Raw genomic sequence first — 24,000 nt, 5'->3', positions numbered from 1 at the left:
CAAATGTACAGGTTCAGGGGCCAAGAAAGTGTTCGGGTGACTGTTAATTTATACTAGCGCGTGTGTGTGTGTGTGTGTGCGCTCACGTGCATGCACGCAGCGCACGAGTGTTAAGAAGGAAGTGGGAAATTTAAATATAAAACAGAAGACATGATTAATCAACAGTTTAATCATTTCCGTAAGAGGTCAGATTTATTTATTTATTTTTCTGCACCCAGACGCAATATTGCTTTGTCTGTCCTTGCGTGTGTGTGTGTGTGTGTGCGTGCGTGCGTGTGTGTGTGTGGCATTTTAGATGATATACGTGTCTCCACTGGGATTTAGATGTTAAGAAATCAATACCAGTAATGAATGTCCCTCTGTGTTTCTCTCTCTCTCTCACACACACACACACACACACACACACACACACACACACACACACACAAAGCAATAAAGCATAAAGTAATAAATCAAAAGAAAAGCAGGAGCTGTGGAAATGACACCAGCTGAGTGCTGATATTAAATTTTCACGTCACGCTAACAGCGAGCACTTCATCACTGCTTATTTTACACACCCGGCTAACATGCTAAAGCTAGCTAGAGTTAGCCACTGCCACAATCGGTGTGTGTGTGTGTGTGTGTGTGTGTGTGTGTGTGTGTGTGTACACACCTATAAGAGCCTCGAAGCAGTTAGCCATGGCGTGTCTGAGGTCAGACTCCCGGCACAGATCCGGGCCGTGTGCGTACAGCATGAAGCGGTCCAGTTCCAATTTCTGCAGGAAATAAACACACGCTAACGTCAGCATTAGCGTTAGCGCTAGGTCATACGACCCGAGCGTCGGAAAATGAAAAGGGGAAGACAACGCAAGGAGACAACTTAGCGGGATGAGCAAGTATGAAAGTACACGTGTGTGAAAGTGCTGCATTGGAAATATGTTCATACACGCCACCCCGCCCCCCAAAAAAAAAAAACAGGCGCTTCAGTTAGCGCTAGCCTCCGAGTGATTCGTTTTTTCGTTCGCGTTCCCACGTGCATCTTTAATCACGGCTTTCAAAGACAACCGATCCGTCTCCTTCGCCGTTCCCCCGTAAAGCCGCGTCGTCGCGTCGCACCGCACCGCCGCTTCGATTCGCGGCTACGTGACGGATCGGCGTGTTCATCAGATACGGCGAAAACAAAAACCAACATTAAAAAGGTCGAAGAAAAAAAAAAAAAAAACCCAAAACAAAACAAAAATGAAAACAAAAAGTCAACGGCAGGGGAAAAAAAAAAAAAAAGAAAAAAAAGACAGAACTGCAGAGAAATGAATAAACGTGAACCCCGCGGGGAGGAGAGACGACTTCACAGAGAATTACGAGGACGTCTTGCGCAGACGGCGGATTGTTTGGCTGAGTTTTTTTCTTTTTTTAAGGGAGATAATTACAAGTGTTCTTGAGCGTACAGAAGTAAACAACCCGAAACAAGAGAATTGGAACAAGGCCAAAGTAAAAAAATTATTTAAAAAAAAAAAGAGAGAGACACACACACACAAGGTTTATGCAAATTTAAAATAAAAACACCACTTCATTGTGAAAACTTTTCTTTTCTTCTTGCTGGCGAATTGGAACGAGGCCAGGCGTGACGTCCGGCGGAACACACTGGAGCGGAGAAACGTTTTGTTTTAGGTTTTTGTTTAGGTGATGAATTGGAACACCACCGAAGAACTCCCACGCACTTCTTTTTCTTTTGAATACGGCGCCCTCCGATAATATTGGCACCCATGGTACATATGAGCAAAGGCGGTCATGTTCGTCCCAGTCCCCTGACCTGAACCCCGTAGAAAACCTGTGGGGTGAACTGAAGAGGAGAGTCCACCAGCGTGGACCTCCAAATGTGAAGGATCTGGAGAGGTTCTGTATGGAGGAACGGTCTCAGATCCCTCACCATGTATTCTCCAACCTCATCAGGCGTTATAGGAGAAGACTCAGAGCTGTTATCTTGGCAAAGTGAGGTAAGACAATTTTTCACAGCCTTTGCTTATATTTACCAAGGGTGCCAATGTTAATGGAGGACACTGAATACACACACAAATAAATAACAGATGAACAAAAATAAATACACAAACAGAAACTAATAAACTAATGAACGGATGAATGAATGAACCACAACTGGTATAAACAAACAAATAAGTGAGAGGAGTGAAACACAGCTCGGGTAAGACTGCAAAAGAATTGGAGTTATAATTTAGTGAAAGACATTTAACTGAATTTGGTGTTGTTTTTTTGCCAACCAGCCAATTTAAAAACAAAGAGATGTGATTGATACGGATTTTGTCTTGCGGCGAAACCCGCTGAACTGCGGTGCTGGAGCGTCGTCGTGAAGGGAAGGGAAAGTTGTAATTGCTTTTTTCTCCCTCGTGTTATAGAACGATTACGGATGTCTGATGTGGAAGAGAGAGAGAAAAAAAAAGTGTGCGGAGGAAGCGGGGGGCGGAGGAAGCGGGGGGCGGGGGGGAAACAGAGCGAGGTTTTAATTCCTCATGGGGGTGTTGTACATTATCCCTGCAATAATCTCAGCTTTAATTACACACGCAGACTGACGGAGAGCTGAGGGAGAGCGGCAGGCCGAGCGTGACAAACCAGCGTCGGAGCAAACGGACTAATCCCAAACCAGCGTCGGAGCAAACGGACTAATCCCAAACCAGCGTCGGAGCAAACGGACTAACCACACTCTAGCGTCGGAGCAAACGGACTAATCCCAAACCAGCATTGGAGCAAACGGACTAATCCCAAACCAGCGTCGGAGCAAACGGACTAATCCCAAACCAGCGTCGGAGCAAACGGACTAATCACAAACCAGCGTCGGCGCAAACGGACTAATCACAAACCAGCGTCGGAGCAAACGGACTAATCACAAACCAGCGTCGGAGCAAACGGACTAATCACAAACCAGCGTCAGAGCAAACGGACTAACCACACTCTAGCGTCGGAGCAAACGGACTAATCACAAACCAGCGTCGGAGCAAACGGACTAACCACACTCTAGCGTCGGAGCAAACGGACTAATCCCACTCTAGCGTTAGAGTAAACAGGCGTGCATTGCGCTTACTGCTTATTCGTTTATATTCATATTAATTTGTTACCACGGATACATGGACCTGACAGACATCACATATACGTAGCATGCTAGCGACATTTACTTACTTGGCGAATTAGCCTTTTTCGTTTGTTTGTTTTTCAGAGCTACACTATTCCGTGTCTGTTGAAGAAACCGCTAACGTTTGACTGTGAACTGAAGACGAAGCGTTATACGACATGTCGCTCACCTTAGCCAGCATGGCGAGGTGCTGATTCTGAACGATGGCAGTGCGATACGTCGCTAATCCTCCTTCCTCCAGACTGGGGAATAGGTAGTACAGGTGCACGCTGGAGGAGGAGAACACACCAAAAACTCGTGTTAGGTCCGAGTCCGATCCAAGTCCGATCCGAAATAAATATCTGGTTACGATGTGAGGAAACAACTCTGTCGCAAATGCCAGCGATTTTACGGTGTGATCCTGGGTCTTCTCAAACCAGAATCCGAAGATGACGGAACTATGGTCCTTCTTCTGAACGAGGAAGCACGTGGAGTAGAAACGATACCGCTCTGAACAAGCGGGTGCACTTTTTCACATCTAAATTCTGCCTCTGTCCGAGAGAGAGAGAGGCACAGAGGCAAACCTGCTGGGTCTTTCCCTAAACGAGTCCTGGCATGGTCGGGGTCGCTGGCAGAACTGAAGGCGGTCCCCATACAACAGTACCAGCAGAACCACAGGGATGTTCTGGTTGTCCACGGGGGACTCCACGGGACCCTTTAGTGGTCAGGTGGTACTGTGCAGGGTTCCACACACAGGTTAAAGGAGCACATTCAGGCGCCTGCAACGGGCCCGAGGAAGCTATTCTGTCTGAACCCTGCGCGGGTTTAAGGGTACCGCACGGCCGGTCCGGTGTGTGTGCAGGTTCTTGAATGGCCTTGGCCTAGATGTCCCACCGCCAGGTGTGAAAGGGCTCGAACGCAGAGCTCGAGGTGACGTGTGTTCCGTCTCTGCGTGTACGAGGTGCTGTTCGGGATTAATAATAGCGGCTGCAATTACACAGTCTGCGCTATTGGACGTCTCCGGTCCCTAAATTACCGGTTGTCATGGAGACTTTCAATCTTTAACTGGAGAGAAAATATCAGCATAACGATTACACACACACAGAGACACACACACACACACACACACACACACACACACACACACACACGCTCACCTGGTTAGAAATTCAACAACAGCATCACCGAGAAACTCCAGACGCTCATTATGATTAATCCTGTGAAAGAGATTGCGACATATTTAACAACACACACACACACACACACACACACACACACACGATGAAACAATAGTAATATAGCCACCTGGAAGGTGTGGGGTCGTCCTGACCCAGACGGGACATGATGTTAATCAATGTGTTGATTCCTGAAAGAGGAGAGGATATTAAACGTGTGTGTGTGTGTGAGTGTGTGTGTGTGAGATGTTAGTGTTCGTTGTGCACCTTTTTTCCTCATGTACATGTGGTGGACTTTCCTGTCGCCGTATTTGGGCTGGCGGATGCCGCAGTTAGACAGAGAGTTACGAGCGTGATCAGGGTTCATCCCAAAGTTCAGGTGATGACTCGGGTGAGTCATGGCCAGCTGAGGAGGAGAAGAAACGCAGGAATGGATGGAGAGAACAAAGGGGGAAAAACGCTCTCATCGATAGTCTATCAGCGTTATTAACGCTTCGTGTAAGAAAGAAACTGAACCTCGGCCAGCTGAGGAGCAGGAGAGAACGGAGAGGGGGAGAGGGGGGAGAGGGGGAAAACTGTCAGAGAGAGGGAGAGAGAGAGAGAGAGAGAGAAGCAAGACACTGGTCATGAACAAAACATGACAGGGAAGAAAGGGAAGCGAGAAAGGAAACAAGGAAGGAAACAGTAGAGAAGCAAACAAATGAAGACGGAAACAAGCAATAAGACAAGGAAGAAAAGAGAGCGAGGAAGTACACATGAAAAGCAACGTAGAAAACAAGGTGTAAAAGTAAGGAAACAAGGAAGGAGGGAAGTGAGGCGGGAAGCGGGGAACTGAGGAAGGAAAGGGGGGAGTGAGGAAGAAAGGGTGGAAGTGCGGAAGGAAGTGGGGAAGTGAAGAAGGAAGTGGGGAAGTGAAGAAGGAAGTGGGGAAGTGAGGAAGAAAAAAGGGAACTGTGGAAGAAGGGAAATGAGGAAGGAAGGGAAGTGAGGAAGGAAGGGGAAGAGGGGAAGTGAGGAAGGAAGTGAAGAAGAAGGGAAGTGAGGAAGAAAGGAAATGAGGAAGTGAGGAAGAAAGGGGGGAAGAGGGAAGGGGGGAAGAAAGGAAATGAGGAAGTGAGGAAGGAAGGGGGGGAAGAGGGAAGTGAGGAAGGAAGGGGGGAAGAGGGAAGTGAGGAAGGAAGGGGGGGAAGAGGGAAGTGAGGAAGGAAGGGGGGAAGAGGGAAGTGAGGAAGAAAGGAAATGAGGAAGTGAGGAAGAAAGGAAATGAGGAAGTGAGGAAGGAAGGAAATGAGGAAGTGAGGAAGGAAGGAAATGAGGAAGTGAGGAAGGAAGTGGGGAAAGAGGGAAGTGAGGAAGGAAGGGGGGAAAGAGGGAAGGGAGGAAGAAAGGAAATGAGGAAGGGAGGAAGGAAGGGGGGAAAGAGGGAAGTGAGGAAGGAAGGGGGAAAGAGGGAAGGGAGGAAGAAAGGAAATGAGGAAGGGAGGAAGGAAGGGGGAAAGAGGGAAGTGAGGAAGGAAGGGGGAAAGAGGGAAGTGAGGAAGGAAGGGGGAAAGAGGGAAGTGAGGAAGGAAGGGGGGAAAGAGGGAAGGGAGGAAGAAAGGAAATGAGGAAGTGAGGAAGGAAGGGGGAAGAGGGAAGTGAGGAAGGAAGGGGGGGAAGAGGGAAGTGAGGAAGGAAGGGGGGAAAGAGGGAAGTGAGGAAGGAAGGGGGAAAGAGGGAAGTGAGGAAGGAAGGGGGGGAAGAGGGAAGTGAGGAAGGAAGGGGGGGAAGAGGGAAGTGAGGAAGGAAGGGGGGAAAGAGGGAAGTGAGGAAGGAAGGGGGGAAAGAGGGAAGTGAGGAAGGAAGGGGGAAAGAGGGAAGTGAGGGAGGAAGGGGGAAAGAGGGAAGGGAGGAAGAAAGGAAATGAGGAAGTGAGGAAGGAAGGGGGGAAGAGGGAAGTGAGGAAGGAAGGGGGGGAAGAGGGAAGTGAGGAAGGAAGGGGGGAAGAGGGAAGTAAGGAAGGAAGGGGGGGAAGAGGGAAGTGAGGAAGGAAGGGGGGAAAGAGGGAAGTGAGGAAGGAAGGGGGGAAGAGGGAAGGGAGGAAGAAAGGAAATGAGGAAGTGAGGAAGGAAGGGGGGAAGAGGGAAGTGAGGAAGGAAGGGGGGAAAGAGGGAAGTGAGGAAGGAAGGGGGGAGGGGGGAAGAGGGAAGGGAGGAAGAAAGGAAATGAGGAAGTGAGGAAGGAAGGGGGGAAGAGGGAAGGGGGGAAGAAAGGAAATGAGGAAGTGAGGAAGGAAGGGGGGAAGAGGGAAGTGAGGAAGGAAGGGGGGGAAGAGGGAAGTGAGGAAGGAAGGGGGGGAAGAGGGAAGTGAGGAAGGAAGGGGGAAGAGGGAAGGGAGGAAGAAAGGAAATGAGGAAGTGAGGAAGGAAGGGGGGGAAGAGGGAAGTGAGGAAGGAAGGGGAAAGAGGGAAGGGAGGAAGAAAGGAAATGAGGAAGTGAGGAAGGAAGGGGGGGAAGAGGGAAGTGAGGAAGGAAGGGGGGAAGAGGGAAGTGAGGAAGGAAGGGGGAAGAGGGAAGTGAGGAAGGAAGGGGGGAAGAGGGAAGTGAGGAAGGAAGGGGGGGAAGAGGGAAGTGAGGAAGGAAGGGGGGGAAGAGGGAAGGAAGGAAGGAAGGGGGGGAAGAGGGAAGTGAGGAAGGAAGGGGGGAAAGAGGGAAGTGAGGAAGGAAGGGGGGAAGAGGGAAGGGAGGAAGAAAGGAAATGAGGAAGTGAGGAAGGAAGGGGGGAAGAGGGAAGTGAGGAAGGAAGGGGGGAAGAGGGAAGGAAGGAAGGAAGGGGGGGAAGAGGGAAGTGAGGAAGGAAGGGGGGAAGAGGGAAGTGAGGAAGGAAGGGGGGGAAGAGGGAAGTGAGGAAGGAAGGGGGGAAGAGGGAAGGAAGGAAGGAAGGGGGGGAAGAGGGAAGTGAGGAAGGAAGGGGGGAAGAGGGAAGTGAGGAAGGAAGGGGGGGAAGAGGGAAGTGAGGAAGGAAGGGGGGAAGAGGGAAGTGAGGAAGGAAGGGGGGAAGAGGGAAGTGAGGAAGGAAGGGGGGAAGAGGGAAGGAAGGAAGGAAGGGGGGGAAGAGGGAAGTGAGGAAGGAAGGGGGGAAGAGGGAAGTGAGGAAGGAAGGGGGAAGAGGGAAGGAAGGAAGGAAGGGGGGAAAGAGGGAAGTGAGGAAGGAAGGGGGGAAGAGGGAAGTGAGGAAGGAAGGGGGGGAAGAGGGAAGTGAGGAAGGAAGGGGGGAAGAGGGAAGGAAGGAAGGAAGGGGGGGAAGAGGGAAGTGAGGAAGGAAGGGGGGAAAGAGGGAAGTGAGGAAGGAAGGGGGGAAGAGGGAAGGGAGGAAGAAAGGAAATGAGGAAGTGAGGAAGGAAGGGGGGAAGAGGGAAGTGAGGAAGGAAACAAGCTAAAAGTGCAGGCTGACCTGCAGGAGGCATCGCTCTTTAAACATGTAACCTATCAGCTTGTCCAGGTGCATCAGACACTGGTGGTACCGAATGTGGTGGGTCAGAACCGGGAGCATCATCGCGTGCTGTAACACACACACACACACACACACACACACACACACACCCCGAGAAGGATTACTGAGCAGACAGACAATCGAAAACAACACAGAAGAGAGAATTCAATCAGCGCTTCATTATTTATTAACAGGTCTTCTGATGGAAAGATAGATCAAAGTGTGAAACGCACACACACACACACACACACACACACACACACACACACACACACACACACACACTTCATTTCAACACACATTAATTTCCAGAAAAACACAAGCACTGGATTTCAGTCTCTTTCATTTTTCACTTGTAGTTCTCTAGGTGTTTGAAGAAGTGTGTGTGTTAGATTTCTGTTCGACGTTAGCCGCAGGTGTTACACAGAACCACTGAAACTAGCGTGAGTGCTGGAGTAGCGTTCCCACGGAAACACTCCGGCGTGTACCTGGCAGACGTCGGATCGTATCCCGGTTTTCCAGAAGCCCTGGCTGCTGAGTTCCACCGTCACTTCCCTCCTCATAGTGTTCTTCTGCCTGATCTTCTGCAGAGCTTCCTGCACACACACACACACACACACACACACACACACACACACACACACTCTAAATCAGGCAATCCAGAGCGTGAACACTGTTCAGCGTTAGCATCGTTAGCCCGAGGAGATGATGTTAGCGGGACTGCTGACAGGTGCAAGGTGTAAAAGTTAGCGGGAGACAGGACGATGATATCACACCGACACCCGCAGCCTCTCGCATGCTCTTCCACAAACACTGTTTTTCTACCACAGATGGACCACGACTTCGGGCCGCCTGTAGTGAGCGGGAGTGTGTAAATTACCCATGAGTCTCAGGATCGGGACTCGAGTTAAGGGAATCATAACAGAGACATGGATACAAGTTTCAGACATCAAACAAAAAAACACATACACACACACACACACAGGGCCTCCGGAGACCGCAACTAGTGTGTACGTGCGGCGCGTGAGGGGACATGAGTCGCTGAAACGACGACAAGCGAACATCAGCTCTCTCGACGGGGGCGGAGGGGGGAGGGGCTATCGTCTCGCTGGGTTAGCGCTAACCACCAGCCGCACATCTCAGAACATCAAGGGCTGCATCCCAATTGCTTGTTTAGGTCTACTCCGCACATCAGCCAGAACACACACACACACACACACACACACACACACACACACACCTCTCTAATGAGGTTGTGAGTGTGAGGAGGTCAGAAAACAGCAGGTCGTTATGGGTTTGGAATAAACTAAATTAGCATACACACGCACACACGCACACGATACAACAACCTACCTCTCTCTGTGTGAGCTTCTGCTTGTCGATCTGCTTCACTTTGGGGCTGTTAGCCAGCAGGTGGCGCAGCTTCACGTAGCTTTTCCACAGTTTCTGATATCTGCGGGAAAACACACACACACACACACATTAAAAACACACTATTCACATTATCTCTATCTCTCTCACACACACACACACACACACACACACACACACACACACACACGGGTCTAACGCCATACATCAATAACCGTGTTTATTATCGTCTCAAACGGCCGTACATTAAGAGGACATTATTCATAAGGATCATTAAACCTCCTTAAATGTGTGTAAGAAACTGGCGGGACAAGCCTCAAGCCCTGAGGAACACCACTGCTGTAACACATTACAACACTGTGTACCGCTCTCAGCCAATCGGAACACAGTCTACCGCTCTCAACCGCCAATCGGAACACAGTCTACCGCACCGCTCTCTGCCAATCGGAACACAGTCTACCGCACCGCTCTCAGCCAATCGGAACACAGTGTACCGCACCGCTCTCTGCCAATCGGAACACAGTGTACCGCACCGCTCTCTGCCAATCGGAACACAGTCTACCGCACCGCTCTCAGCCAATCGCAACACAGTGTACCGCACCGCTCTCAGCCAATCGGAACACAGTGTACCGCACCGCTCTCAGCCAATCGGAACACTGTTATGAGTTCTACTGTTCCATTGTCTCAGCAACAGCCCCTCCCTCTCCCTCTCTCTCAATCTCCGTCTCTCCGGATCTCAGGGCAACATAATGAAGTCCCTGCTGTCCATCCACACATTTGTCATCTATGCCTAATTGAAGGAACAAACACACACACACACACACACACACTTACTTATCAGGAGCTCATCTGAATCATTCACTAACCCGGTGTTATATAGTGCCTATAGTTCTACATTTGAAGACGCTCTGTATAAAGCAGAACTGTTAACAGAACCCTTTACATTCGTCACTAGACGATAAAACCCCGTGAAAAGACAAAGATTCAGGAATGACTGTTCCGAAATGGAAAATGTACCCACGTGCCAATTAGAATAAAGTTCGGTTTACTTCAGCAGTGTAAACGAAATCATCACACACACACACACACACACACACACACACACACACACACACACGCCACGTTGGATTTATTTTGCATCTGCCATACACGCCCTATAAACAAATCTTTCAACCAATCAGAATTCAACAGCAGGGTGGTATGAATAATTACATCCCAGCACACGCAATAAGAACGATTAACTATTTCAACTATTTATAATTCAGCTAACACTAAATATCATCTTGAAATAATGAGATGACGCCAAATAATATTATCTTGGAATAGAGATCAATCAAAATAAAGAAATTTTGAAATAACAAAAAATCTGGAAAACACCAATAAAGTCAAACTAACGAGATACAAATGGAACAAGAACAACACACCGTCTTAAAATAACGAGATACAAGTCGACACAACTTTTTTGCATGTATGTATCCAGGTCTTAATAGATCTTATGACAGTTTGTGTGTGTGTGTGTGTGTGTGTGTGTGTGTATGCTTATCACTTGCACCGCGTTGCACTAAAATTGCTCGGTTCCAGGAGGACAAAAAATAATTGGCCGTGTCCCAAACGAAGGAGTGTGACAAACACTGAAAAAATAAAAATAATAAATCCCACTTCGTATCGACTCGCTCCAGAGCCGCTGCTCCTGTTTATCTGGTCTCACAAGGCCAGAAACCTTCAGTCTATTCTTAGATCAGAACACACACACACACACACACACACACACACACACACACACACACACAGAGAGAGCACTTTGAGGCTGAAATAGTATGCCATCACACCTGATCTCTTCTTCAAGCCATAACCACCACACACACACACACACACACACACACACACACACACACACACGTTAATTATTAATGGATTCCCTAATGTAAGACATTATAAAGCACACTGATCGATCGAAACACTCCACAATCTCATTTCTTATCTCACAGCGCCCCCTGCTGGCCTTCAGCTTTTCTTACATTTAAAGTCTGTGTGTTTTTTGTGATGTATATGTTGTATTGGACCACCACCCTAGTTTATCATCAACATCAGGCCATTATTATAGTTCTAGTGTGTAGCAGATCAGATCAAAGGTATTTCTCTCTCACACACACACACTTACTGAGGGTCTCCTGCGTAGCTGAGCTGAGCCGGACGGATTCCAAAATGGACGATGATTGGGAACGTGATGACGTTCGGGTTAAACTGTTCCCGATCCAACTGGTCTATCCTCACCGAGCTGGGTTTCTGTTTCACACACACACACACACACACATACACAGGTAGTGATACAAGCTGACGAGCTCCGAGTGTGTGTATTTCCCACTTGTGGATCGTACCATGCCGGGATTAGTGACGATCATTCCTTTACACTCCTCTGCGTATTTCTGCCACTCAAGCTCCTCCCACTGTAGCATGTTCGCGATCTCCTCCTCAGGAACAAGAGGTTTATTACTGCACAACAGATACAGCAGGACCTGGTGCATAGACAACACCTCTTTACCTCCGTCTGAAACACACACACACACACACACACACACACACACACACACACACACACATATTACCAGAAGGAAGGAAGTTTGAAGGGAAGGGAGGATTACCAGAAGGTAGGAAGCTTGTAAGAAAGGAAGGAAGTAATGAATGGTGGACAACAAGAAAGAAGATCAGAAGAAACAAAGTCCAGATGGAAGGGAGGTATACCACGAGGAAGGAAAGAAGGACAGGAGTCCAGAAAAGGGTGAGAGGATGGCCAGAAGGAAGGAAGGGAGGAAGAGAGGATAATGAGGAGGATGAATAGGAAGGAAGGAAGGAGGGGAGGAAGGAAGAGAGGATAATGAGGAGGACGACCAGGAAGGAAGGAAGGAGGGGAGGAGGGGAGGGAAGGAAGGAAGAGAGGATAATGTGGAAGACGACCAGGAAGGAAGGAAGGATAGAAGGAAGGATGGAGGGAAGGAAGGGAGGAAGGAAGGAAGAGAGGATAATGAGGAGGACAAATAGGAAGGAAGGAAGGAAGGAGGGGAGGAAGGAAGGAAGAGAGGATAATGAGGAGGACGACCAGGAAGGAAGGAAGGATAGAAGGAAGGATGGAGGGAAGGAAGGAGGGGAGGAAGGAAGAGAGGATAATGAGGAGAACGACCAGGAAGGAAGGAAGGAGGGGAGGAAGGGAGGAAGGAAGGAAGAGAGGATGATGTGGAGGACGACCAGGAAGGAAGGAAGGCGGGAACGAAGGGAAGAAGGGAGGAACAGATGACTGGAGGGAATAAAAGAAGACCAGAGAGCAGGAGGTCTGAAAAGAAGGGAGGATGACTGAGAAGGAACGAAAACGAACCTGGTAAGAATCGCACAAAGCGAGGCATGAAGTGAAACCTCTGGCAGACGGGAGACTCCACGTCCTCTGGACCTGTCAGAAACATCAACAGAACTAGAAACCGTTATCACCGTGTACACACAGCGCTGGACTCTGATTGGTCATCAGGGGGTGTTTAATTCTCTAGCTCAGGTTTATATTAACACACTCGTCCTGATATAGTACCGTTTCTATAGCAACAGCTCGTTCCCAGGGACGTGTACAGCGGACGCTCCACTGATACTAAACCCATTTAATTTAAATCCTTGATATGGTGAAGTTCTGTAATGAGGTGTGTATTCAGCATTTCTGGAAGGAGTCTCCAGTGTCAGAGGTATTTGCTTTGTGGTTTCTCGGGAACACGACAAGCTGCTGTTTGTTCTTTTAAGGAACAGTAACATTAGGGTACCTGTGAGGTTCCAGTCGTAAAGCTCCAGGATGTCCTGGAAGAGGTATGAAGAGAAAAGCTCCAGACCTTTAACACAGTAGTTCTACACACACACACACACACACACACACACACACACAGAGATAATTAGCTAAATGAAAATGATAACTACATAATGTTATATAGTAAATGAACAGAATAGAGGAAAAGGAGGAGAGCAGGTGAAGGTGTAGTGCAGGCTGACCTCAGGCGCCATCTCCTCTATGAAGTGGATGGTGTAATCGATGTTGAAGCGAATCACTCTGCATAACGGGATCTGAGACACGGAGAGAAAAACAGACACAGTTCAGTATGTGCGCTTGTGTTCTTCATCTCCAATCCCTGACCACCATTCTCCCAAACCACCAATCCCTGACCACCATTCTCCCAAACCACCAATCCCTGACGGCCATTCTCCCAAACACCCAATCCCTGACGGCCATTCTCCCAAACACCCAATCCCTGACGGCCATTCTCCCAAACACCCAATCCCTGACGGCCGTTCTCCCAAACACCCAATCCCTGACGGCCGTTCTCCCAAACACCCAATCCCTGACGGCCGTTCTCCCAAACACCCAATCCCTGACGGCCATTCTCCCAAACACCCAATCCCTGACGGCCGTTCTCCCAAACACCCAATCCCTGACGGCCATTCTCCCAAACCACCAATCCCTGACGGCCGTTCTCCCAAACACCCAATCCCTGACGGCCGTTCTCCCAAACACCCAATCCCTGACGGCCGTTCTCCCAAACACCCAATCCCTGACGGCCGTTCTCCCAAACACCCAATCCCTGACGGCCGTTCTCCCAAACACCCAATCCCTGACGGCCGTTCTCCCAAACACCCAATCCCTGACGGCCGTTCTCCCAAACACCCAATCCCTGACGGCCGTTCTCCCAAACACCCAATCCCTGACGGCCGTTCTCCCAAACACCCAATCCCTGACGGCCATTCTCCCAAACCACCAATCCCTGACGGCCATTCTCCCAAACAACCAATCCCTGACGGCCGTTCTCCCAAACACCCAATCCCTGACGGCCGTTCTCCCAAACACCCAATCCCTGACGGCCGTTCTCCCAAACACCCAATCCCTGACGGCCATTCTCCCAAACACCCAATCCCTGACGGCCGTTCTCCCAAACACCCAATCCCTGACGGCCATTCTCCCAAACCACCAATCCCTGACGGCCGTTCTCCCAAACACCCAATCCCTGACGGCCATTCTCCCAAACACCCAATCCCTGACGGCCATTCTCCCAAACACCCAATCCCTGACGGCCGTTCTCCCAAACACCCAATCCCTGACGGCCGTTCTCCCAAACACCCAATCCCTGACGGCCATTCTCCCAAACCACCAATCCCTGACGGCCATTCTCCCAAACAACCAATCCCTGACGGCCATTCTCCCAAACACCCAATCCCTGACGGCCATTCTCCCAAACACCCAATCCCTGACGGCCATTCTCCCAAACACCCAATCCCTGACGGCCATTCTCCCAAACACCCAATCCCTGACGGCCATTCTCCCAAACACCCAATCCCTGACCACCATTCTCCCAAACAACCAACAAATCCCTGACCACCATTCTCCCAAAACACCAACAAATCCCTGACCACCATTCTCCCAAAACACCAATCCCTGACCGCCATTATCCCAACCAACCAATCCCTGACCGCCATTATCCCAACCAACCAATCCCTGACCGCCATTATCCCAACCAACCTATCCCTGACCGCCATTATCCCAAACAACCAATCCCTGACGGCCATTCTCCCAAACAACCAATCTCTGACGGCCATTCTCCCAAACAACCAATCCCTGACGGCCATTCTCCCAAACACCCAATCCCTGACCACCATTCCTAACCTAATAACTGTCTGGTCCCATTGTTCCCATCGACCAATCACTGATCACCATTTTTCCCATTGACCAATCACCACTGTTCCCAACAACTAATCACTGTTTGGTCCCATTATTTTCCACGATCAAACACTGATCAGCTTTGTTCCCCTCGACCAATCACTGATCAACATTCTACCTTACAACCAATCACTGATCCCTATTGTTCCCAACAACGAATCCTGGTCCCACTGTTTTCCATGACCAATCAGTGATCATCATCGTTTGTCCCACCCTCGAACTCCTCACTACCTCCGTCTCATTCGGCCTGCGTTCTTCACAGAAATGCTAGAATTCTGTAGACACAAATAGGTATTTTAACCAAACCCGGTCCTACGTTAGTGAGAGGAGTGTGTGAGAAGAGAGAGAATCCTTCGAACAGGTACTCGTGATCATCGTACTCGATCACCGTCGGCCGGTCCGTCTGAGAGAGAGAGAGAGAGAGATTAATAAGGTAAAGACAAGCTGTTTAGGTTTAGCTCAGGAACAAAAGCGTCAGTGATGATAAACAATGCTGTAGAAGGAAAAAGAAAGGAGGATAAAGGAATAAATAAGAGCGATGACGGAAAGACGGAGACTCACCAGGAAGTTGGTGGGCGGAGACACGGTGATCCTGTAATGGAAGAGTTTACCGGCGTTGTTGTTCATCGGACGGCACGGCTTCACCGTCTACACGATTAAAAAAAAGGACCAGGAAGTAAAAAAAAAAAAACCCATAATATTGTCAAAGTTAAATACGACGATATCTAGTACTAATTATTGGCACCTCTAAAGCGACTACAATTTATTCAGAGTTCCTCACTTCCGACTCGCCATTTTTCGTCATCTGATTGATCGACCTGATTGGCCGGGAGATTAAAATACATTAAAAAGCGTGTGATATCAAGTGCTCACCTCTTCCCCGGGGTAAATACTGTGCCGGATTCCCGTGCGTCTGGCCTTAGCGCTGCACTTACACAGCGGACCGTCGTTCATCTTCAGGACAAACACAATCACACATCGTCCTGAAAATCTGACGCCGTTCATCCGCGGTACCGCGTTTAAATATACGCTACGTATGCGCTAATTATTCGTTCGTCGTCATTTTGAAATGAATAAAAGTTCAACGGGAAGTGTATAAAAACGCCGTGGGTGGGCGTGTACAGACCTGTCCCGGGTCGTTGTACCACAGCTCGTCGTGCAGCCGGTCGGGGTGCGCTTTCTTACGCTTGATCTCTGCGATCACGTCAAACACCTCCGAGTCGGAGCTGCTGGAGCAACTGCTGTCCCCGTCTGAGTCGCACTCCGAATCGCTCGAGCTCTCGTCTGCAACACGCGCGCGCGCGCGCGCGCGCCCACACACACACACACACACACTAAGTGCTTCAGATACTGAATGAGGATCGAGATGAAACATTTAATATTAATAATACCGCAGTATGCAAACGAGTAAGTGTGTAACGTAACGTGGTACGCAAGTAGCTACGTAAGCAAGTGTGCATGTAATCATACGTAAGCAAATATTCCAGGAGGCATGTTGTTAAATGGGCAAATATGCATGATAGTACGCACACAGGCAAGTACGCAAGTGCTCACGTATTTATAAAGGCTAGTATGTATGATTATTATTATTATCGTTAGGGGCGGTGTCTTTTCCGGACTCGGATCGATGGGTATTTCGTCAGGTATCAGTGTGTAAAAGAGAGAATCGTACCATGGTCCAGGTCCAGCTTGGTTTTGGGCGGTTCCCACTTGGGGCGGGAGGATTTGGCGCGTTCCTGCCGTCGTCCGAGCTCCTCCTCGAAACGCTCGTACAGGTCCCTCAGCTTGCTCGTTCCCACTACCGTCGAGTCGCCCTGCGGAGGGAAGAGAGGGAGGAGTTCAAGAAGTAAATAAAAAACACACACAGCCCTGGTCGGCTTGTTTTTAAGCAGATAAACAAACAAGTTTAGCTAACGATAGAAGAGAAATAACGTTACCACTTGGTCCATGGGGTCGTTGGAGTAGTAGTTCTCGGCGTGTGTGCAGCGGATCCACGCCGGCTTCAGCAACTCTTCTTCCTCCTCGTCCTCCGTCTCTCTGTAGCTCCTTTCTCTGTTTCCTCCTGCCGCCTCCACCCTCCTCTCCCTGTCCCTCTCCCTCTCCCGCTCTCTTTCTCGATCCCTTTCTCGCTCTCTCTCTCGGTCCTCCTCCACTCGTCCACGTTTTCTCTCTCTGCTCGCTGAGCGGCTGCGTGCTCGTTTCCTGTGCCGGTCCGACGGAGGAGAGCTCCTGCTGTCGCGGTGACGATAGCGCTCCCTGAGCGAAGGGCAACAACATTAACCATACTGATGTTAGAAACATCTAGCCATGTTAGAAATGCAACCGCTCGAATGATTCGCCTACCTGCTGCGCTCTCGGCTCCGGTGTCTCGGCGGGGTCCGGCCCCTCTCGTTCTCCGACCGGTACCGCCCTCCTTCCTGTCGTCTCCTGTCCGGACTCCGCCCTCGCTCCCGCCGCTCTCCGTACCCACCGTACCCGTAGCTTTTGTGACGTCGCGGACGTTCGGGCGACTTGTCGCCCTTGAAGTGATGGAAATGCTCCATAGGCTTGAAGGACCCGGATTCAGACGGGGGGTAGAAATTAGGCGGAAGAGGAGGTAGGTGGGACTGTGGAGGGTAACTCATGGAGTAAGGAGGCTGAAAGGGTACAGAAGGAGGCATTGAAGGTGGAGGAGGAGGCGGAGGCGGGACATAAGGATATGAGCCCTGAGATTGGGCGGGGCCACCTGCAGGGACGGGCAAAGGGGGTGGGGGGAAATTAGGGGGTTCTGGGAAGCCCTGGTGCAGCGGCGGGGGCGGGAAAGGGGGGCGCAAAGGGCACTGTGGACCCTGCGAGGGCGCTGGGACGGGGTAGGGAGGGAATTCGGGACGAGGCGGCATGTTGGGCATGTAGGTGTTGGTGCACTGAGGGCTGTAAGCGGAACAGTGTGGCGTCGAGGGGTCATAGGGGTACGGAGGGGGCACGGAGGGCGCAAGCGACTGAGGAGGGGGCAAACGCAGGGGGACAGGAGGGTAATTCTGAGGTGGAGGCCGCCCTCGTGGACATCCGCGTCCAGGGTGAAAGGACATCTTCTGAAAAGACAGAGAGCAGATATGACTCATTACAGGGTGCATAAACTACTGGAACACTTCGATAGGGTTTAGGCTTCGGCACATGTTAATTATGCAAATTTAGGCAAATTCATGCAAATAAAAGCACCCACTACAGAAGGTTAGCAGCCTACAAACATCGGCTAGCACTTACTAAACATCAGTACTCCGTTTAAACGCTCTTATTCAGTGTCTCTTTAATGTCTGGGACGTCTCGGAGAATTTCATTATTTATCTAAACACACAAAACCCGAGTTTTATCAAACGAGTGTGCGCCTACCTGCGCGCGCTAGCCGCTAATCAAGATAAGTGTGCTAGCAGGACAAAATATGGAAACCGGTAGCAGCGCGAGCCCAAAGCCTATATAATATCAATTTTATATATACATTCGTGGAACATATCTTATCTTATCTCATCTCATCTCATATACATACAGCAACAACAGTTCGCTCTTATAGCGGATCCCTTTTCCTCCGAGACCTCATTAAACACCAAGCAAAAACCCCACGTCTCAAATCACTCCCTACTCCCTAGATAGGTGTCCTACATAGGGCACAAAAAGGCCCTCCGACACCCTGCCTAGGGCACTACGTGTCAAACAATCTAGCCATTTGGGATTCGGGCGGATTTCAGTCGACACACTCAGCTAGAAGGACCTCGGTTTGGCCAATCAGATCGAGGCTTGTCGAAATCAGCCAATAAACGTTGAGGACGCGGGTCCGTCGTGAAATCGCGTCCCCTAGAAACACGACGTGATGATAAACACGTTCCTACGGAAGCGGAGTACTATTTCATTACCTCAGTATTTTAACTTAATCTCTCAAGATATGTCGTTATTACTTCCGTAATATTTCATTAGTTCTGCTTAGGAACTCATTATTTTGTTACTAATATATTTTGTAGTCGCTTATGTCAAGATATAAGATATTATGCTGCTTTAATATAGTGTCTCAATATTTCAACATAGTATGTACTTTTTTTTTTTGTTAATTAAAATCTCTTAAAATGAATAGCTCGAGGCGAGCTCGGGGACAGAATAATTTTGTTCGTTTCTAGTGTTCCTGGAGAACCGGGAGGAAGTAGACATTTTTTCTATTTCTGTCGATTTGGGGGCGGGGCTACGGATTAGCTCGTTTTGTGAGGTCATAAAAGATACTTCATTGCTTTTATTGTGACTGTGAAGAAAAAAAACTTTGGTTGCGGGACCTGTACGCTAACCTACCTAGCTAATCTAGCTGGTCATCATGGTTATGTTATATTCGGACAGGTTGACCCGCTGTTCGATAAATCTGTGAGGAAATGGCGAGGTAATTCAAGATTGATCCTGATGGCAAACTTGTATTTGCCCCGTTTAGGTGCTTTTGAATTTGCATACTCATGAATATTCATAGCTCCGGTCATGCTGACCGAACCGAGGAAGCACACCACACACAGATCTTTCCCTCCTTGTTTTTTTATTTCCCCTCTTTACAGATTGAAAAACCACGATGTTAAAAACTTTTCTTCAGGTGTCAGAGGTAATGCACATCCCCACACACATCCCACACACACACACACACACACACACACACACACACACACACAGAACCCCGATAATAATGCCATGATGTCCACCGTTGCGATAAAAACAACACTCACAGTTTGTGCACAAAATGATTTGGGTGTAAGATTCCCGCTGTGAGCTCATCGTTAAGATCATTACGCGACAAAAATGGGACAAAAACTAAATAACAAAGGGGAGGAGGGAAAAGTGGTGCACGCACCACCCACCACCGAAACAACCCTGACAGCTGCGTTACTGTGTTTTTGTTTTGTATTTTTTCCTTTTTAAAACAAGCTTTGAGACACGAATGGTGTTAGTATTTTCATAAAAGATGGATAAACCAGACAGGAAGTGAAAGAGAGAGAGAGACAGGAAGTGCTAGCTTATATGATCTCTTTAGGGGGAAAAAAAAAGATCAAAAACATAATCTCTGAAGGAATCATAATCATCATCATCACTATAAATGCCAGGCGCTCGTCTTCGGCTCCTCCGCGTCTCTGTTTGGACCCATTTTTGCTACCGGAATCAGCCAATCAGTTGCAGCATTTCCCTGTGGAACTCTGGGTGGTGGAGTCTTGGAGGTCCACGCCTGTCCGGCCCCGCCCGCTGGCCCCGCCTCCCCCAGCTTGAGGCTCACTCTTCGGCAGCTTCTTCGCTGTAGGAGAGAGAAGCGCACGTTAGAACACGAGCGACTTCGCGCCAGCAAACGGATATTCTCCGAGCTGACGAGGCCGGTGAAGGGGCGGAGCTAAGCCAGAGCTGATCAGCCGACTGATCGAACAATCGTGTAGCGATGTGTGTGTGTCTATAGCGGCATTCATTTCAACTCAAAAGCTAGCAGCCAGCTTTAGGTTTGTGATTGGCTGATGAGATTTATCTTATCTTAAACTCCGCCCCTTTGTTGAGCCTTTTCCTTATACAAGGAAAAAAACACGACATGTACAGCAATTAACAACAAACCCTGCATGTGAAATATTCCAAAACGGTTGGCATTGTGAGTGTGTGTGTGTGTGTGTGTGTGTGTTTTGACTCACCAATGGCCATAAATATCTCGTTGACGTTCATGGCGGTTTTGGCCGACGTCTCCATGAACAGCAGGCCGTTATCATCGGCGTACGCCTGCGCTTCCTGTTCCGATTCACACGTCACAACGTTACAATAGCAGTTTGTCAATCCAACACACACACACACACACACACACACACACACACACACACCTGGAAATCGACAGCTCTCTTGTTAGCCAGGTCGGCTTTGTTCCCAGACAGCGCGATGACGATGTTGGGACTCGCCTGTTTCTGCAGCTCGTTCACCCAGTTCTTCGCTCGCGCAAACGTGTCCTGCACACACACACACACACACACACACACACACACACACACACAGTGAGAGAGAGAGTGTGTGTGTGTGTGTGTGTGTGTGTGTGAGGGAGCGTCCTCTCACCGTATTAGTGATGTCGTAGACGATGATGGCCGCCTGAGCTCCTCTGTAGTACATGGGTGCCAGGCTGTGGTAGCGTTCCTGTCCGGCTGTGTCCCAAATCTCGAACTTTACCGTCGTGTCGTCCAGGCACACGGTCTGCGTGAGGAACGCCGCTAGACACCAAAGAAAAACACACACACAGGGTCGGGATTAGTCAGTCAGTCGTTTAAACTCGGCGATGGATAACGGAGGAAGCGGTCAGCGAGCAAGAACCTCCGATGGTGCTCTCCTGGTACTCGTGGAACTGGCCCTTGACGAAGCGCAGGACCAGACTGGACTTCCCGACAGCCGACTCGCCCAGCAGAACCAGCTTAAACTGGCAGATCTTATTCCCCGCGGCCGGCCCGTTGGGTCGACCCGCCATGACAACGCGGAATCCGAGTCCAGACGCTCCGAGACGAATACGTTCAGTCTGGAACGACAGAACAGCAACTTTAAAATAAATGTTTATAGTTACTATCAGCGTCAAACAAATCAGCTTTCCAGTATATCGCGGTATACCGTCCGCGCGATAAATCAGCACAGCCGCGTCTCTATACAGGATTGGAGAAGCGAGAGAAACTGATTTATTTTTTTTTTTTTTTAAAACAAAAAACTTAAACTGATCAGCAAGTGGCGTCATTTCCGGTGGGAACTCTCCTGCTAAACTTTTAAGCGCTAATTAAAGAGCTGTGTGGTTGTTTTAATGCTAGTTAGCGCTCTAGCTTGCTTTGTTGACTTAGCCACTGACATGGACCCGAGGCACAGCTCGCATCGCGCTGAGAGTTTACTCAATAAACGCTTCATTTCGACGCGTTCTGGTCGTTTCTAGAACAACGTCTCGGCATGTTGTTAAAGTTCAGACGGAGCGCTGTGTCACAGGCTAACAGCTAGGCGTAGCTAACGTTAGCTAGCAAGATAGCTAGGTAAAACTCAACGTAGCGAAAGACCGCACAAGCTGCAAGACTCTCACCTCTCACTTTAGCGCTTGTTTTGACTTGAAGTGAAGATGGACGAGTCGCTGATATTTGTTAATATTAAGACGTTTGTTAAAATGTCGGACTTTTCTCTTTCGCTTGTTTCCTTGTCAAAACATGACAGTTTTTTTTTTTGTTTTTTTTTCCTCCCGGTGTTTTTCCTCACCCGTATTCTGACCAAACCCCGCCTCCTATTTTACGATTGGGTAGGTTTACGTGAGCTCACCGTGCAAACCAATCCGAGTGGAGAAGGCTGGACATTACTAGCCAATCACGCGAAGAGGGGGCGGGGTTTTCCGGAATACAGGTGAGAAAACCTCTTGTTTTGGCATTCTTTATCTGACATGAAGACTTTCTTCCGGATCCGGGTAACTCGGGTAAAAAAAAAAGATGAGCTAGCCAATCAGTACGAGCCTATGTAAATTACGGAACGAGAGAACGTATGCGGTATCCTGGTAACGGCTGCGATTAAAAACAATAATAATAAGTTTTAATAATCGTGATCGATGTCTAGAAAACATCTCAAACTTTACTCGCTTAGCATTTGGAAAGCGTTTATGACAAAACGTAAAAAACCCGTAAAGACATGTATATTTTACAATAATATCTTGATGTATCATGTAGATCTGTTTTTATTTTTCCTAATTCCTTAAATTGAACACAAACAAAATAAAGCTAATGTTGATAGTAAACAGTCCGTGCGCTGTCTTACAGAAAATGTTACGGGAGGAAACAACGCTATATTTATATATATGTTTCTGTTTAAGTAACTCAATGTTGTCAAGATAATTATTCATTTACCCTTTTTTTTTTTTTTTAAATTATTCAATTATTCCATTTGAACTATCAGAACGAGTACTACTTTCACTTCCGGTTCCGGTCACGTAGTTAAGACGTTTTCCCACAAGATGGCGCCAGATTCAAACTCTCAGCTTTTCCGGCGTCCTTTTTAGTTCTTTACTGTACACACTTCATTAAAAAAAACAACAACAAATTAGCTATTAAAATATTGTGTAAATTGTGTGTATTTAGTATTACATTTTATACATAAAGCTAATAAAAATATCAAATATATTTATATTTATATGAAGATAAATAAGAACAAGTATAAAGAGTAGAGACATGTCTTTCGCTTAGCAAAGAGAATTCTCTGAAGAGCTGCAGTTGGACTTTCCCTCAGGTTTTAGGACACACTCTGCGTATCAAGTTTTATCAAGTGTATTCGTAGCTCTCTGTGTCCACCGCCTTGTTTTTGTGCTCTGTGGAAGTCGAAGTGGGCTAATATTTTTAGCGGCGCCCCATTTTCTCCACCGGCCTGACGTCGTCAATTCTATTCTGGTGGCTCTGTGTGTTCAGACAAAAGGGGAGGAAAAATGGCATCTGCTAAATTTGCTAGCACAAGCAAGCCTGGAGAAGCTTGTCTTACGCAATACAGCTTGGGAATTTTGGTGTGCTACTTTTTCCTGAAAAGACCCAAAGTACACAGCTAAACCCAAGGGTGCTAATTTGCTGTAACTGTAAGGTTTCTAAACCCTTACAGTAGCAAGAGGAAAATTCAACAGCAACTTGTGCTTCTTGTTTAAACGCCCCCAGTTGTTCATTTTAACGTTGATCGAATCAATCTATCACACAAAAAAAAACCCACACACAGCGAGAGAAGCTACCGTGGCGGTTCCTCTCAGTGCTGCCGAAAGAAACGGCGGATGTAACAGAGCAGCGAAAATGTCGGCATGTTTTCCCCTTAACACACATTTATAAGTGTGACAGACATTTCAAACACTTCAATTTGTACAGTATTCAAATACTTTAAAAGTTACAAAAATCCTTGACCTCAGCTTGTGCGTGTGTCAAACATTTGCTAAGCTAATTTAGCCTGCTAGTTTTCAGCTAGGTACTTCAGTTTGTTTGTTTGTTAGGCTAAAAAATAAAAAGCCCCACAGAACTTTCCTAGTTTCGAGATTTCAGCATAACACCTCAGTGTGAGCTTTTAAGCTTTTATCATCATTCATTTAAAAAAAAAAAAAAAAGGTGTAATATGAACATCCTGTGTCTCAGTCAGTTACAGTAGAGTCTGTACT

General features: G+C 48.3%; 2 protein-coding genes across 5 annotated transcripts in view; both read right to left on the bottom strand.

The window, feature by feature from the left end:
* drosha (drosha ribonuclease III) overlaps positions 1–18,576 on the bottom strand; it is a 39,605-nt gene extending 21,029 nt beyond the window's left edge. The window contains exons 1-21 of one of the 4 annotated variants that reach the window (XM_053639847.1): positions 18,376–18,576; positions 17,196–17,920; positions 16,790–17,108; positions 16,525–16,666; positions 15,979–16,136; positions 15,726–15,806; positions 15,414–15,500; positions 15,169–15,255; positions 13,136–13,207; positions 12,913–12,994; positions 12,486–12,557; positions 11,494–11,663; positions 11,277–11,401; positions 9,098–9,197; positions 8,233–8,340; positions 7,706–7,813; positions 4,540–4,678; positions 4,403–4,463; positions 4,255–4,314; positions 3,288–3,387; positions 653–755 (exon numbers count right to left, since the gene is read on the bottom strand). In XM_053639847.1, coding sequence (XP_053495822.1) covers positions 653–755; positions 3,288–3,387; positions 4,255–4,314; positions 4,403–4,463; positions 4,540–4,678; positions 7,706–7,813; positions 8,233–8,340; positions 9,098–9,197; positions 11,277–11,401; positions 11,494–11,663; positions 12,486–12,557; positions 12,913–12,994; positions 13,136–13,207; positions 15,169–15,255; positions 15,414–15,500; positions 15,726–15,806; positions 15,979–16,136; positions 16,525–16,666; positions 16,790–17,108; positions 17,196–17,920 — 2,899 coding nt within the window. In that variant the 5' untranslated portion in view covers positions 18,376–18,576. The other 3 variants (XM_053639846.1, XM_053639848.1, XM_053639849.1) reach the window with 3 other exon arrangements.
* An 802-nt stretch (positions 18,577–19,378) lies between these two features.
* LOC128616945 (ras-related protein Rab-5C-like) lies at positions 19,379–22,099 on the bottom strand. Its single transcript, XM_053639845.1, has 6 exons — positions 21,919–22,099; positions 21,180–21,378; positions 20,928–21,079; positions 20,702–20,824; positions 20,519–20,612; positions 19,379–20,139 (listed from the first exon to the last, which is right to left on the bottom strand). Exons 2-6 carry the CDS (start codon positions 21,328–21,330, stop codon positions 20,018–20,020), a joined length of 642 nt encoding a protein of 213 aa, XP_053495820.1. The 5' UTR covers positions 21,331–21,378; positions 21,919–22,099; the 3' UTR covers positions 19,379–20,017.
* Positions 22,100–24,000: the final 1,901 nt, after the last annotated feature.

The sequence above is a fragment of the Ictalurus furcatus genome, chromosome 13 (assembly GCF_023375685.1).
Source record: "Ictalurus furcatus strain D&B chromosome 13, Billie_1.0, whole genome shotgun sequence".
Lineage (NCBI taxonomy): Eukaryota > Metazoa > Chordata > Actinopteri > Siluriformes > Ictaluridae > Ictalurus > Ictalurus furcatus.
This window is presented reverse-complemented; position numbering and strand designations above follow the sequence as displayed.